This window comes from Phyllobates terribilis, unplaced genomic scaffold (genome assembly GCF_046119375.1).
Source record: "Phyllobates terribilis strain yellow unplaced genomic scaffold, ASM4611937v1 Scaffold_9__5_contigs__length_417890890, whole genome shotgun sequence".
NCBI lineage: Eukaryota > Metazoa > Chordata > Amphibia > Anura > Dendrobatidae > Phyllobates > Phyllobates terribilis.
The window spans coordinates 87,490,986-87,506,793 of NW_027362769.1; the positions used below are offsets into that span (position 1 = coordinate 87,490,986).

A 15,808-nucleotide genomic window follows, 5' to 3' on the forward strand; every position below is an offset into this window, starting at 1 on the left:
TATGTTGTATACAACCTGTGGACAGGACGCACATGTAGACTAAGAAATGTTACACAATGAATTAATCGCTCTGTAGATGTTAGCAACCATAGCTATAGGTAGATGGGGCAGGTTAGCACATCCAGAGGAAAAGATATGACCCGAGATGATAGTGGGTTTGAACTACTAATGTTTCATAAGGCAGGACTTATCTCATTAATGAGCAAGGTATACGATTCTGAGATACTCTCTTGCCCGAATAAAACTCATCATAGGTAGTCACTAATAAATGATCTCATGGTCGTCTGTCAGGGAATGAGTGCAATAATAGTCTAAGGCTTAGGGGTATGTGCAATTTTGACACTGTGAACTGTTAAGTGAATATATGGGAATGAGCTTTTGAAGCAATTAAGTATCCTGTATGGGATATATAGTGGTCAATCTAAAAGATCATTTAGTTTAAAACTATTTGTCTGCACCAATGATTCTCTGAGTGCTATATGACCATAGAAGAGGAGGTTAGGAGGATAAATGATATAGATATATTCTGTCAGCGGTGACTCCTCCTTATATTTTGCACATATCTGGCTGACCGCCATTAGAGTGGTTCATGAGTTTTTTGGTCGATTCCTTTTGTGGACAATTTTGGATTATACATGTTTTTAGGTTTTTTTTTTCTAGTCTCGTTTGCATATAAATTGAGTCTCCTGATGAGTCGCCTTTTGTGAGGACCAGGAAACGCTTAGAGACAAGTCCGATTGAGTGAGTGTGTTAATGTCATCTCATATTTACTGAGACTTGTTTTTTTTTGTGTGTGTTGATTAGTTACTCCTTGACTAACCATCAGGGGGTGAACTGTATTTATGTAGTTTGTGAATTGGAATTTAATAAAGTTTAGTTTTTATCCTTTTGTCAGTGAGTTGCTCTCAGATGAGGTAGCAAAAACCTGTTGCCATATTCGAATTAAGCACTGTATTCCCACTTGTAAAATGAAAACACCTATACTCATCTCCCATACTGTCAGTGCTGGATTTCCGGAGGCTCACATGACATTGTTATGCAACATGAGCCCTGGAGCCAATCAGGGGTCGCTGATGGGCTGCAGTGTTTGCATTCCCTCACAGTCAGAGGTTCGTTCGTGGGAAGTGAGAGTGCAACATCTCAATAGCGACTGCGGGAATGCTCACGTGCCATAACAATGGCACGCGAACCTCTTGAGACACGGCGCCAATGTCACTGGAATGGCCATGGTGCGGAAGATGACTATACGGTATTTTAATTTTACAAGGGGGGATATATAGTATAGTATTTAAGTAAGGGTTGTCCTACGAGTGGACAACCCCTTTAACATTCTCACATACTAGACACTAATAGAAGCAAATAGATCAATACTAAAATATAATTATTTTATTACCCATGTATGGATCAGCTATACACAATTACCAGCTATACACAATGATTCATAACTGTAACATTTCTTCAATCCTCAGATTGTTGGAAAACTCAACAGATTTAGCCAGAATGAAGAGTCACAGGGGTCGGATGCTGGACAGCTCCCGGTCTCTCTACTCCAGCATGTCTCGTAGTATTGAATTGTCTCTGGATGAATTAGTAAGTTTTCTGTATTGTGTTTTTAAGTGTGAAATTTACTTCTTATATTTCACTTTTTATATTTTCCTCTCCTTCTTCAGGATGCTGTCAAATATATTCAAGAAAACTTTAAGAAGAGGGAATGTGTGACATATACCAAGGATTCAAAATCGCAGTAAGCAACAAAATGGCAGATTTAGTAATATTTAAAAAATTATTGATCGTAAAGTAGTTTTCCAATTTCCTTGTCCCTCGGCTGTAGTTTCTTAACCCATTTAGGAGCCAATTATGTACTTAATGACCAAGCCTAATTTTACAATTCTGACCACTGTCACTTTGAGGTAATTACTCTGGAACACTTCAACGGATCCCCCTGATTCTGAAATTGTTTTTTTCGTGACATGATAGTGGTAAAATTTCTTCGATATGACTTGCGTTTATTTGTGAAAAAAAAAGAAATTTGATGACAATTTTGCAATTTTCAAACTTTGAATTTTTATGCCCTTAAATCAGAGAGATATGTCACACAAAATAGTTAATAAATAACATTTCCCACATATCTACTTTACATCAGCACAATTTTGGAACCAAAATTTTTTTTGTTAGGAAGTTACAAGGGTTAAAAGTTGACCAGTGATTTCTAATTTTTCCAACAAAATTTACAAAACCATTTTTTTTAGGGACCACATCACATTTGAAGTGACTTTGAGGGATCTACATGACAGAATATACCCAAAGTGACACCATTCTAAAACTGCACCCCTCAAGGTGCTCAAAACCACATTCAAGTAGTTTATTAACCCTTCACTTGCTTCACAGGAACTGAAGCAACGTGAAAGGAAAAAATGAACATTTAACTTTTTTCACACAAATTTTACTTCAGGCCCCAAATTTTTAATTTTCTCAAGGGTAACAAGAGAAAATGGGCCACAAAATTTGATGTTCAATTTCTCCTGAGTGCTCTGATACCCCATACGTGGGGGAAAAACCATTGTTTGGGCGCACGGCACGGTTCGGAAGGGAAGGAGCACCATTTGACTTTTTGAATGTAAAATTTCCTTGAATAATTAGTGGACGCCATGTCGCGTTTGGAGAGCCCCTTATGTGCCTAAATAGTGGAAACCGCCCACAAGTGACCCCATTTTGGAAACTACACCCCTCAAGGATTTTATCAAGGGGTATAGTGAACATTTTGAACCCAGAGGTACGACACAGAATTTGATAATATTAGGTCATCATATTGAATAAGTTGTCATTAGTCTTGAGCGCAAATGCTCACTACTTGAGTTTGCATCGGGTACTCGGGTATGCACTGAGTATCGCGGGTGCTTGAGTGACATGCTCGAGTCCCCGCCAGCCATGTTTCACAGTTGTTAGACACCCAAAAAAAACCATACAGGGATTGGTCGTGTATGGCAGGCAATCCCCGCAAGGTTTTTTTGGCTGTATAACAACCGCGAAACATGCAGGGCGAGGACTCGAGCATGACACTCGAGCACCCGCGAAACTCGGTGCATACCCGAGCACCTGATGCAAACTCAAATAGCAAGCACTTGCGCTGAATACTAGTCGCCATATCATCATCATTTTTTTTCTTTTCTTTTGAAAAAATCCTAATCCCAACACAACCCTAACCCTAACAAAACCCTAGCCCTAATCCTAACTGTAACCCTAGCACAACCCTAACCCTGGGCTAACCCTAACCCTGGGCTATCCCTAACCCTGGGCTAACCCTAACCTTAACCCTGGGCTAACCCTAACCCTGGGCTAACCCTAACCCTGGGCTAACCCTAACTCTCGTTTAACCCTAAACCTGGGCTAACCCTTGCCCTGGGTTAACCCTAACCCTGGGCTAACCCTAACCCTGGGTTAACCCTAACCCTGGGCTAACCCTAACCCTAACCCTGAGCTAACCCTAACCCTGGGCTAACCCTAACCCTAACCCTAGGCTAACCCTAACCCTGGTCTAACCCTAACCCTAACTCTGGACTAACCCTAACCATAACCCTGGGATAACCCTAACAATAACCCTGGGCTAAACCTAACCCTAACCCTGGGCTAACCCTAACCCTAATCCTCGGCTAACCCTAACCAAGAATATATATTTTTTATTTTATAATTTTTATTTACCTAAGGAGGGGACAAGAGGGGGTTTGATTTCTTATTTTTTTATTTTGATCACTGTGATAGGGTTTATCACAGTGATCAAAATAAACCAATAGGGAAAATTCCCTGTTGTTGCCGGGCACCGGCCGGCAGATTTTGGCAGGCGCATTGCGCATGCGCCTGCCATTTCTTTTCTCTAACAAGATGCTGGAGTGCCAGGGGAAGATCTGGGGGATTATCGGTGGGCTGCGGAGGTACCGGGTGCTCGGGGGGCTTAATTTCTCTCTCCTCTGACATGTATACCATGTCAGTGGAGCGAGAAATGATTGTAAACCGCGGGTGCACTTTTTTTTGTGATCGCCATTATTCGGTGAATAACGGCGATCATGTGACAGGGGACCATAAAAACCGGCGCTGACCATATTTTCCAGGGTCTCAGCTACTACCGGTAGCTATGACCCCGGAGAATTTCCGACTCTGGGGGGTGCTACAGCCTTATTCCTCAGCAATGCATTTTCACAGCGCTGAGGAATAAGTACCCTTAACTGCCGCCGTGGAAATGCGTTACGGCGGTCATTAAGGGGTTAAAAAACAAACCAAAACAAACAAACTGTGCTTTACTCACCCAAGAGTAAGTTGTCTGTCATTGTCTGTTATTGTCCGCAGTGCTGACGTTACTGCAGCCAGTCAGTGAGTTCAGTGGCTGTAAGTGGCTCATGCCATCAACCTGGGCAGAGCCACTGAACTCAGTTATTGGCTTCAGACCTGTTGACGTGATATCAGCGCTGCAGACAATAACTGTCACTGGGAATAGAAGCATTGACTCAGTGCTGGACGCAGGGAGAGTGAGTAAAGATTAATTTGTTTTTTTAAAACAAATTTCAACCAGGAGAGAGAGGTTTTCTTGAAAACCCTTTAACCCCTTAAGAACCTGGCCATTTTTCCACTTTTGTTTTTTCCACCCCTTATTCCAAGAGTCATTACTTTCTTATTTTTCTTTCCACAAAGCTTTATGAGGGCTTATTTTTTGCAGGACAAGTTGCACTTTTGAATGACACCATCCACTTTATCATGTGATGTACTGGAAAGCGGAGGAAAAATTCCTAATGTGGCAAAATAGCAAAAAAAGCGCAATTCCACAATTTTTTTTTTTCGTTTTTATTTACAATATTGTTCATTTTACGGTAAAACTGTCCTGGCAATATGATTCTCCAGGTCAGTACAATAATGCAGATGCCAAAAGACAGTAGTTTTTGTTTTATTTAAGTGGTGAAACAAAATTCGGAAAGTTATCAAAAATTTTTTTTCCGAGAGCCTTAACGTGTTCAGTTTTCAGAATATGGACCTGTGAGAGGGCTTGTTTTTTACGCTCTGAGCCAGTGTTTTTATTCATATCATTTTGGGATAGATATGATGTTTTGATCACCTATTACACTTTATTCTGTTGTTGCATTGGCCGAAAAACTGCAACTGTGGCATTTTAACTTTTTTTCTCGTTACGCCGTTTGCCGATTAGATTAATTTATTTTATATTTTGATATATCAGACTTTTACGAAAGCAGTGATACCAAATATGTGTATTTTTATCTTTTGTATTTCTTAATTTTTAATGGGGGAAAAGGGGTGTGTTTTGGACTTTTATATATTTTTTTTCATGTATTTTAAAACATATTTTGTTTACTTTTTCACAGTGTTTGTAAGTCCCCTTAGGGGACTTGAACCTGCGATCGTCTGATCGCTTGTGCTTTATACAGCAAAAATCATGGTCTCCGGGCTGGCTTTCACAGGAGAACTGTCATGACAGGCACAGGGGTCTTCAGCAAATTGTTGACTGTCATGGCAATCTATTGGCGCCCCGCAATCACATCACAGGCGCACCGATGGGCTGAAATAACAGCGCGCCCCCCTGCTGCCGAGCTGTCAATGCTGCTGTCACAAATTGTTTAAATCAGCCATCATCTGTTGGCAAAGATGGGGGCTCAGCTTGCAAGCATGTGTAGCACCCCGAGGACTCGGCTGCTACAGGGGTATTGCACCTCAAACCAGAGGTGTGGTATTCCACTCCCGGGTAAGGATGGAGTGTGGGACCAAGCTCAGTTAGTTGCATGTGTGACACCCCAGGGGTCTGGTTGTCACAGTGATAGAGATATTACGTCTGAGAGCAGGTGGGAGGTCCTTTGGTCAGGGATCCTGTGCATGCCACACCTCCTGCCCAGCCTTGGGAGGGGAAGAACTTCCCCTGTATAAACCCGGGGCTGAGGCAGGGTTAGTGAGTCCAGGAAGAGTAGAGACAAGAGCAGCATAGGAAGCAGCAGAGTCACAAGGAGTCAGGGGCTGGCAGCTAAAGAGCTCGCCCTGACTAAGAAGATTCTTTACCGGACCCGGAGTCCGAGGCTGTGGGGACTAACTTCTACCCAGCAGCAGAATCCGTCAGGCAGGGGATTTCAGGTCCCCTGGCCCAGAAGCCCGAAGGCCCGGTCACACGCGTGGGACCAGCACCGCCATCGTGGAGCGGAAGCCATTAGAAGGCCCCGAGTCACCGGCCATACGGGTGAGCACCACACGGTACACTCAGGGACGTGGGCTACTTACATCAGCTTCCAGCAAGGTAGCCAGAAGAGTACAGTCAGCTTGGGAGGCCTACAACTACGCCTGGCCAGGGGAGATCCCATCTGCTCAAGGACTGACCAGGCCCCGTTCGCTAGCAAGTACTCCGGGAGGGTCTATCGTTGTTACCAGTAAAGACCCTGAACGCTACCATACCGTCTCTGAGTGGTTCCTGCTACCCCCATCATCCACGTCGGCTGCCCTGAGGCCATACCCCTCCCGTTGGGGGTTATACTATCACGCTGCACCATCCTTCCACCGGCCTCAGCGGTCTGCCCTGCAGCAGCAGCCCCCTGGCTGCATTCAACGGGTGGCGTAGTCATCAACCATTTTCTACCGCTAACAGACTGCCGTCCAGTTTGACTCCCTGGGCACGGACCGGGTCACCGCCACGAGACTACAACCCTAAACAGATCCGGCTCCGGGTAAGCTCCCGCGTGCGCAACGCAGCGCGACACAGGCCCAGGGGCGCGTCAACTTTGGCGTAGTCGGCAGGATCACGTGCCCGCAACCACCGGGTACTGCGTGCCTGAAAAGCAAAGACTGTTCAAAGTTACCAGTGGTGAAGATTCCCGCCATCGGTGAAGATTCCCGCCATCCGGCGCCATCTTCAGCCTTCTTCCCGCCATCGGTGAAGTTTCCCGCCATCCGGCGCCATCTTCAGCCTTCTTCCCGCCATCCGTGGAGTTTTCCCGCCATTGGACGCCATCTTGAGGACGCCGCGCGGGAAGAAGAGGGGCGTGGACTCCGAAAGCGCGCGAGAACTGAAGCCCCGCCTCACGTCCGGACGTTGCGTAAGGTCCTGGAAGGAGCCCAGCAGACGCCGACGTCACAGGAGCGCGACGGAAGGTCCTCAACCCTGACGATCCACTGCGGAGCCGCGGCCTACGGAACAAGATCATCGCAAGGTAGGCCACGGTCCACTAGGGGGGAGGAAGATGTCGGATACGGAGGAGAGCTCCACTGCCTCAACCCCCGCCAGCGCTACCGCTGTTGCAGTTATGCCCTTCACCATGCCCTATATCCCGGGAGCAGCTTGGCTACCCCAGTACTCAGGGGAGTCACATACCCTGCATGACTTTAGAGAAAAGCTGGATAGCCTCTTCCAGGTGTACCCCCTCACAGAAGAGCAAAAAGTGAGCATCCTGGTGGCCCAACTAACTGGGGCAGCCAAAAGGGAAGTAAAATCCTGGCCACCTGGGAGGAAGACTGTCGCAGGGATACTAACCCGGCTGAAGGACACCTTTGATACCCGCACCTCAGCCGAGATTAAACTTAGATTCTACGGGTGCAAGCAGCGAGCGCATGAGAGTATAAGGGACTATGCACTCAACCTACAAGAGGCCCTGAGGGCCATTAAGCAGACCGACCCTAATGGAGTGGGAAACGAGGACAGGCTGTTGACCGAACAATTTATAGAGGGTTTATATTGCAATGCCCACCGCACCCAGTTGCGGGCAATGGCCTTACAGGACCCTCATCTAGAATTTGCACAGTTCAAGGACAGAGCCATCCGGGTGCTCCGAGAACCGGCACCAGGTGGCGTTGTGACCCACAGACGCCCCACTACCACTTACTACCAGGAGGCGGCGCCCTTGTCAGCAGGGCCTGTGGGAGCTGATGCGCAGGCTTTGGACAATGACCCGGCTCCAGACCTACACCATCAGGTCCAAGAGCTAGCTAAAAGCGTTGCTGCGCTAACCCGAACTGTGCAGTCTTTACAGGTTTCCACTCCAGGGAAGATCCAGCTGGCATCCGGACCGGAGGACATCCCGTGGCGTCGACCAAGGAGGACCCCACCGGCCAGAGGAAGACCCAGTGACCGATACAGCGAGGACGGACGACCCATCTGCCGCCGCTGCAATCAACCCGGACATATGGAAAGGTACTGTTCTTTAAACGGGCACAACCTGGGGTAGAGGGCCAACCCCCAGGAAAAAGATCACCAGGCCCATCGAACTGGCGCGACAGATATGTGGGAGGACGTCCAGTCTTGCCTGTGGTACTGGATGGCATTCCCATGAGTGCCCTACTGGACACCGGGTCACAGGTCACCACCATCCCGTACGTGCTCTTCAAGCAGTACTGGAATGACTCGGATATTACCCGCTACCCTGACGACGACTTGAGTATCATCGCCAGCAATGGTCAGCCCGTGCCACAGATCGGATTTAAAGAGGTGACCATCAAAATTGGTAGAGTCGAACTGGCCGCACAGGGACTGATCATTGTAGATATTGACAAACATGAGAGTCACCCAAAAATAACTCTAGGAACTAATGTAATTGAAAATTGTCTTGCAGAGGTGATTTTCCTTTTACAGCAGGTTGCCAAGAATGCCAGCTCCGGCGAGCAGCGGGTGCTCCAGAAAGAGATCCGGGCACTGATGCAACGGCAACAAGTGGAACTCTCCGGCGGTGAGATTGGTAGCGTAAGAATGTGTGACCCTTTTCCTATTGCCATGCCCCCAAAAAGTGAAATGATGATTTGGTGCCGGGCAGCTATTGGTCTGAGAGGTAGAGATTACCAGGCAATGGTAGAACCAGTTTACTCAGACAGTAGGCCCACCATTTTGACAGCACGGGGGGTGGTCAATGTACGCCATGGGAGGGTGCCCGTTCGCATAATAAATATCGGGGAGAGGGAAGTGTACCTGCCCCGGTATGCCACGCTAGCCAAATTATATACCACTAATCAAAATTCTATACAATCTGTGGAACCCTTGCCTCCATCTCACCCGGAGGAAGGTAACGGCTCTAAGAAAGACATGGAGGACTGGTGTCAGCAACTACATCTGGGTACTGACTCCACTCCCTCACACCAGAAACAAGGAGTCTATCGGGTGGTTCAAGAGTATGAGAGAGTGTTTAGTAAACACCCGTTAGACTTCGGGCGAGTCAAGGGGGTAGAACACCGCATCCCCACGGGAGATCATCCTCCCATAAAAGAGAGGTATCGACCCGTACCCCCTGCACATTACCAACACGCCAAGGGGATGCTTAGAGACATGAAGGAGGCTGGGGTAATCCGGGATAGCTGTAGCCCCTGGGCAGCCCCACTAGTTTTAGTCAAAAAGAAAGACAACACCATGAGGATGTGTGTAGATTACCGGAAAATCAACCGTATCACACACAAGGATGCGTACCCCTTACCAAGGATAGAGGAGTCATTGGCTGCTTTAAGATCTGCTAACTTCTTCTCTACCTTGGATCTCACTAGCGGGTACTGGCAGGTTCCTGTAGCAGAGGCGGACCGGGAGAAGACCGCATTCACCACCCCGATGGGACTTAGCGAGTTCACCTGCATGCCGTTCGGACTCTGCAACGCCCCAGGAACCTTCCAACGATTAATGGAGTGCTGTCTGGGCCACAGAAACTTCGAGACGGTCCTGTTGTACCTGGACGATGTCATCGTACACTCCAAAACTTATGAGGACCACCTGAAACACCTGGCGGAGGTGTTCGAAGCTCTGGCGAGTTACGGCCTAAAGGTGAAACCCTCCAAGTGTCACCTCCTGAAACCAAAGGTGCAATACCTGGGACACGTGGTGAGCGCTGACGGAGTGGCTCCCGACCCCGATAAGATCACCGCAATCAAAGGATGGCCAAGCCCTTCCAGCGTAAAAGAAGTGCGGCAGTTCCTAGGGTTGGTAGGCTACTACCGAAGGTTTATTCCCGGTTTCACCAAAAAGGCGGCGCCTATGCAGGACCTCCTGATAGGCCAGTCCCGGAAGGCCAAGAACCAGAAGCCGCCCTTCAAATGGGAAGAGCTAGAGGAAGAGTCCTTCCGCCAGCTGAAGATGGCCCTCACGGGGGATGAAATCTTGGCGTATCCGGACTATAGCCAGCCCTTCATCCTCTACACCGACGCCAGTAACGTCGGGCTAGGAGCCGTACTGTCCCAGATTCAGCAGGGGAAAGAGCGAGTAATCGCCTATGCCAGCCGAAAACTGCGACCCACCGAAAGGAATCCCGAGAATTATAGCTCATTTAAGCTAGAGTTCCTGGCCGTGGTATGGGCAGTCACCGAGCGCTTTAAGCATTACCTCGCTTCTTCCCGGTTCACCGTATACACGGATAACAACCCGCTGACACACCTGGACACGGCAAGACTCGGTGCCCTGGAGCAGAGGTGGATGGCCCGTCTGTCCAACTACGAGTTCACAATTAAATACCGGGCAGGGCGCTCCAATACCAACGCGGACGCCCTCTCCAGGATGCCCAACCTGCCGGACGGAGGAGAAGATCCGGAGGGACTGGAAGAAGTTGAACTCCCTGCGTTCCACCGTCATGGGACTATCCAGTATTCCCACCGGGTAAGGAGTAAGCAGGCTGCTACGTTGAACCCCTTACCTCACTACAACTGGGCGGAAACGCAAGACAGCGACCCTGCCGTCCGACTGGTGAAGGAGATGCTGACTCGCCCGGAGGCTAGCCTGGAATCAGACGCTCCAGAGGAAGCCAAACAACTATGGGCAGAGAAGAGTCGACTGTTCCTTTACAAGGGGAAGTTGTGCCGCAGAATGGTTAACTCCAGGACGCATGAACTACTCTGGCAAGTAGTGGTGCCACGAAGAGACGCAGCCATGGTGATGGAGGCATACCACGACGGAGCTGGACACTTCGGGTGGAAAAAGCTGGAGTTCCTGCTGCGCGAGCGGTTCCACTGGGTAGGCATGAGGGGAACCATCGAGAAGTGGTGCAGAGACTGTGGCCCGTGCAATCTGAGAAGGAAGGACCGGGCCAGCCAGAAGACTCCCCTGCAGTCCATCGTCACCCGGCAACCGTTGGAACTGGTAGCCTTGGATCATGTAAAACTGACCCCCAGCAGAAGTGGCTACGTCTACGCGTTAACCATCGTGGATCATTACTCCCGGTTTCTGGTTGTCGTCCCCGTCAAGGACTTAACGGCTCGAACAGCAGCTAGAGCCTTCCAGCAGCACTTTTGCCGTCCACACGGGTACCCGGACCAAGTGTTGACGGACCAGGGACCTGCCTTTGAAGCGGAGGTCTTCCAGGAATTCTGCAATCTGTATGGCTGCCGGAAGATAAGGACGACACCCTACCATCCGCAAACTAATGGACTTTGTGAGAAAATGAACCAGGTGGTAATGGATCTTCTAAAAACGTTGCCCCTGGAAGAACGCAGTCTGTGGCCTGAGAAGTTGCCCGATCTGGTGGACCTATACAACCACATCCCGGTAGGTTCCACCAACTGTACCCCGGTTTACCTAATGAGGGCAAGACCTGGTAAGTTACCTGTTGACCTGGAAATGGGAGTCCTGACGCCCGAGGACACTTCACCAGAAACAGACTGGGACACAGAGAGGCAGCAGCAGTACTGGAAAGTACAGGAGAGCGTGGAGCGAAGTCTCTGTCAGGCTAGGGAAAGACAAGAGAAGACTTACAACCAGTATGCTCCCGCTGTTCCCCTGGTACCCGGAGAGCAGGTCTTGAAGAGGAAGAGACGGCTCCACAAGTTGGACGACCAGTGGGAGAAGGACCCGTACACCGTACTGCCCTCAAGCCACGAGAACCCGAAGGTCTGTACCATCAGTAAAGACGGAGGGGAAACCACAGCCATTGTATCCCGGGACCACCTGAAGAAGTGCCCCGAACAACTGAGGAACCCTGAGGAGGAACAGGAAGACCATCGACCCGTGGAAGAAAGGGAAGATATGGTTAGTACCGTGCTCGGGGACTTCCCTCGGTCTTGGACTCAAGTCAATGGTGCAGTTGTGGTACCCGTACTCACCTTCCTCCAACCATCATCCCAAGAACCTACGGAGCAACGGGTAGAGCTGGAAGAGCAGCCGGTCCAGGAGGCAGAAGACTCCACCCAAGCGGAACAGGAGAATCCACCCTCTGCTTATAGTGAGCCTGCCGTACCCCTAGTGAGACAAAGAGCCGGTAGACAGCTGCCCAGTTTACCCTTGACAGCTCCTACACCCTGTAGTTCAGGGCCAGACAGTCAGCTCCGTAGGTCCACTAGGGCCACTAGAGGCCAGTTACCCGCACGTTGGAGGATCTAAATGTTTAAGTTGTTTTACAATGTTTACCTGTTTATTGTTGCTTGTGTGTAATTTTGTGTTTCTAGTTGTTTTTAGGAGTCTTCGGTGGATTTACCGGGAATCCTTTGTATATAGTTGGAGCGTAACCCAGGATGGACTAGAGACTGTTAAGGACTCGGGGTAGGACAGACCCCTACCTGGTTACGTCTCCCTGTGTTGGTGAAATGGACACCTTTGCTTTTCTTCAAAGACTGCACCCGGTTGCGGACATCCGTGACCATCTTATTGTGTTTCCTTATTGTATTTTATTGTTCTTTGATATACCTTGTTATATTTTTCTAAAAAGTGTTTAGTCCCGGAGTACTAAATTTCACTAGGGGGGAGTGTGACACCCCAGGGGTCTGGTTGTCACAGTGATAGAGATATTACGTCTGAGAGCAGGTGGGAGGTCCTTTGGTCAGGGATCCTGTGCATGCCACACCTCCTGCCCAGCCTTGGGAGGGGAAGAACTTCCCCTGTATAAACCCGGGGCTGAGGCAGGGTTAGTGAGTCCAGGAAGAGTAGAGACAAGAGCAGCATAGGAAGCAGCAGAGTCACAAGGAGTCAGGGGCTGGCAGCTAAAGAGCTCGCCCTGACTAAGAAGATTCTTTACCGGACCCGGAGTCCGAGGCTGTGGGGACTAACTTCTACCCAGCAGCAGAATCCGTCAGGCAGGGGATTTCAGGTCCCCTGGCCCAGAAGCCCGAAGGCCCGGTCACACGCGTGGGACCAGCACCGCCATCGTGGAGCGGAAGCCATTAGAAGGCCCCGAGTCACCGGCCATACGGGTGAGCACCACACGGTACACTCAGGGACGTGGGCTACTTACATCAGCTTCCAGCAAGGTAGCCAGAAGAGTACAGTCAGCTTGGGAGGCCTACAACTACGCCTGGCCAGGGGAGATCCCATCTGCTCAAGGACTGACCAGGCCCCGTTCGCTAGCAAGTACTCCGGGAGGGTCTATCGTTGTTACCAGTAAAGACCCTGAACGCTACCATACCGTCTCTGAGTGGTTCCTGCTACCCCCATCATCCACGTCGGCTGCCCTGAGGCCATACCCCTCCCGTTGGGGGTTATACTATCACGCTGCACCATCCTTCCACCGGCCTCAGCGGTCTGCCCTGCAGCAGCAGCCCCCTGGCTGCATTCAACGGGTGGCGTAGTCATCAACCATTTTCTACCGCTAACAGACTGCCGTCCAGTTTGACTCCCTGGGCACGGACCGGGTCACCGCCACGAGACTACAACCCTAAACAGATCCGGCTCCGGGTAAGCTCCCGCGTGCGCAACGCAGCGCGACACAGGCCCAGGGGCGCGTCACATGCACTACACTCATCCCATTTCCGGGGGACAGAACAACGGTACTCCCACTAGGTAGATGTGCAGGTACGACAGCGTCTGTCCCTGGCTGGAGTGGGAGGGGGGGAGGAACATCCCAGTAGTGTAGGAGCAGTCAGGGGAGGGACTCTGGGCATAGGAAGGAGCCCATTGGGTGCTAGTCACCTGGGCTCGGGTGTCAGAGGGAGTATAAGAGGTGGGCACCATCTTTAGACAGGGTACTGTTCAGAAGAGAGCCTGTGCAGAGAGGAGCTCAGCCAGAGAGGGCTGACAGGGAGCTGTGGCTCCGGCTGGGCCCAGCTCCAGGGCCAGGCCTGAAGCGCAGAGAAAGAGGAAGAAGAGGAAAAACCCAGTGAAAGGCCCGGAGACACAAGCAGAGGGAACCCTGAGATCCCACAAGTGAACTAAGACGGGTGAAGGGTTGGCAGCAGAGGGTACCGGATCCCAAACTGGTAGAGGCTAAACATCCTTAGCCAGGAACCGGAGGTCGTGGACAAGTTTTGGCGCGACCCCTCACCATATCCACCAGGAAGGCAAACCACGCATAGGGTCAGGGAAGCCGGGAAAGGTTTCGCCACCAAAAGACCCGAGGGAGCCGGACAAAGGTGGGTCCCTGGTGAGGACGGCCCGTAGGAAGGAATAGAGGGGAGCTTGGGACCACGCTCTGGAACTGCCTGGGAGTTGGCCGAGTCCCACACCTGGTGGACGCAGCACGGCTCGGGTGGTCACTGCTGGCCGAAGTGACCGGAGCAACACCTGTGAGTAAAAGCCTTGAAACTGCACCACACGTCTCTGAGCTTCCTTGCTGCACCATCACTACCACTATCATCCACATCTGCTGCCCTGAGGCCATACCCCTCCCGTTGGGGGTTATACCATCCACGCTGCACATCCGTACCACCGGCCTCAGCGGTCTGCCCTGCAGCGGCGGCTTCATAGCCGCATTCAACGGGTGGCGTAGTCGAACATTCTAACATCTACTGCTAAGACTGCCGCTCAGTTTGACTCCCTGGGCACGGACCGGGTCACCGCCACGAGACTACTACCCCCATCTGATCCGGCTCCGGGTAAGCCCCCGTGCGCGCGATGCCGCACGACACAGCAGGCCCAGGGGCGCGTCACATGCATCAGAGTCAGGGAGACAACATATGACATACTCTGTATGTCATATGTCGTTAAGGGATAAAATGCACATATACTTTTTTTCATCATGGTCCGGTGGGCCGGAACCATGCACTTTCAAATGCTGCTGTATGCCTCTTCAGCGTCAGAGAATGGCAATGGCACTAAACCGGACGGCTAACAGTGCACTCCAGTAAGCCAGCTAGCTTTAGAGCAGTGCTTAAAATCTCTTTAGGAAAGAGCTTGTAAGCACTGCTCATGTTTGGCCAATAACAGATAAAACAGAATATAAAAACACTCAACTTAGAAAGGTGAATCTATTACATGGCAGGTGTTGTAATAACTTATTAGTGGTATAATAAACTGCTAACCTACTTTAATTTAGGCAATGATAATGTTATTCCTTTATGGTTATTTGTATTGTTAAATGGAAATAGATCTGGACAACCTCTGTTTGCAAATGAATATGCGAAGAAAATAACCCAATCTAATCATTGCAGGGATAGTATATGTAAGTGTGGATATAGCAAGATGCAGCACATTGAAGGCACACAGGTCAACACAAGCGATAAATGGAATTACAAGAAGCATACAAAGGAGCTTCCCACTGATGCCTATGGAGATATTCAGTTTGATGCATTTGGGAGAAGAGGAAAGGTAGGTCTATATTAAAGGGAACCTCTCAGATCCCCTGACTGTTTTTATCTGATACTATAGTGGCATGCATTATCACCTACCATGTGGCAGATTGTATGGAGACTGTCAATTACACCAGGAAGGTGTGATTAAAGAATTCAGGGCAGGACTGGTCCAGGGGACAAGACGTCCCACTGGACTAGTAATCCTTCATTAGCATTTTGAAAGCTTCAGAATAAAAGTCTATTGAAAGGGGTACTGTCAGATCTGAAAACGCTATTAACTCTCAGGTATAGAGTTGATCTGCAGGTTAATAGCGTTATGAAGGTATGCTGTACGCCCACATCCTATGCTTAAAGTGCGGCACCTAGGAAAAAATTA

At 49.7% G+C, this 15,808-nt stretch overlaps 1 protein-coding gene across 1 annotated transcript in view; it reads left to right on the forward strand.

Annotated features, from left to right (window-relative positions):
• The window catches only part of TRPM8 (transient receptor potential cation channel subfamily M member 8), a 168,714-nt gene that overhangs the window by 53,190 nt on the left and 99,716 nt on the right, over positions 1 to 15,808 (forward strand). The window contains exons 3-5 of the mRNA XM_073646719.1: positions 1,470 to 1,590; positions 1,671 to 1,744; positions 15,292 to 15,448. Of these exons, the coding sequence (XP_073502820.1) occupies positions 1,470 to 1,590; positions 1,671 to 1,744; positions 15,292 to 15,448 (352 nt within the window). The remainder of the gene's footprint in view (positions 1 to 1,469; positions 1,591 to 1,670; positions 1,745 to 15,291; positions 15,449 to 15,808) is intronic.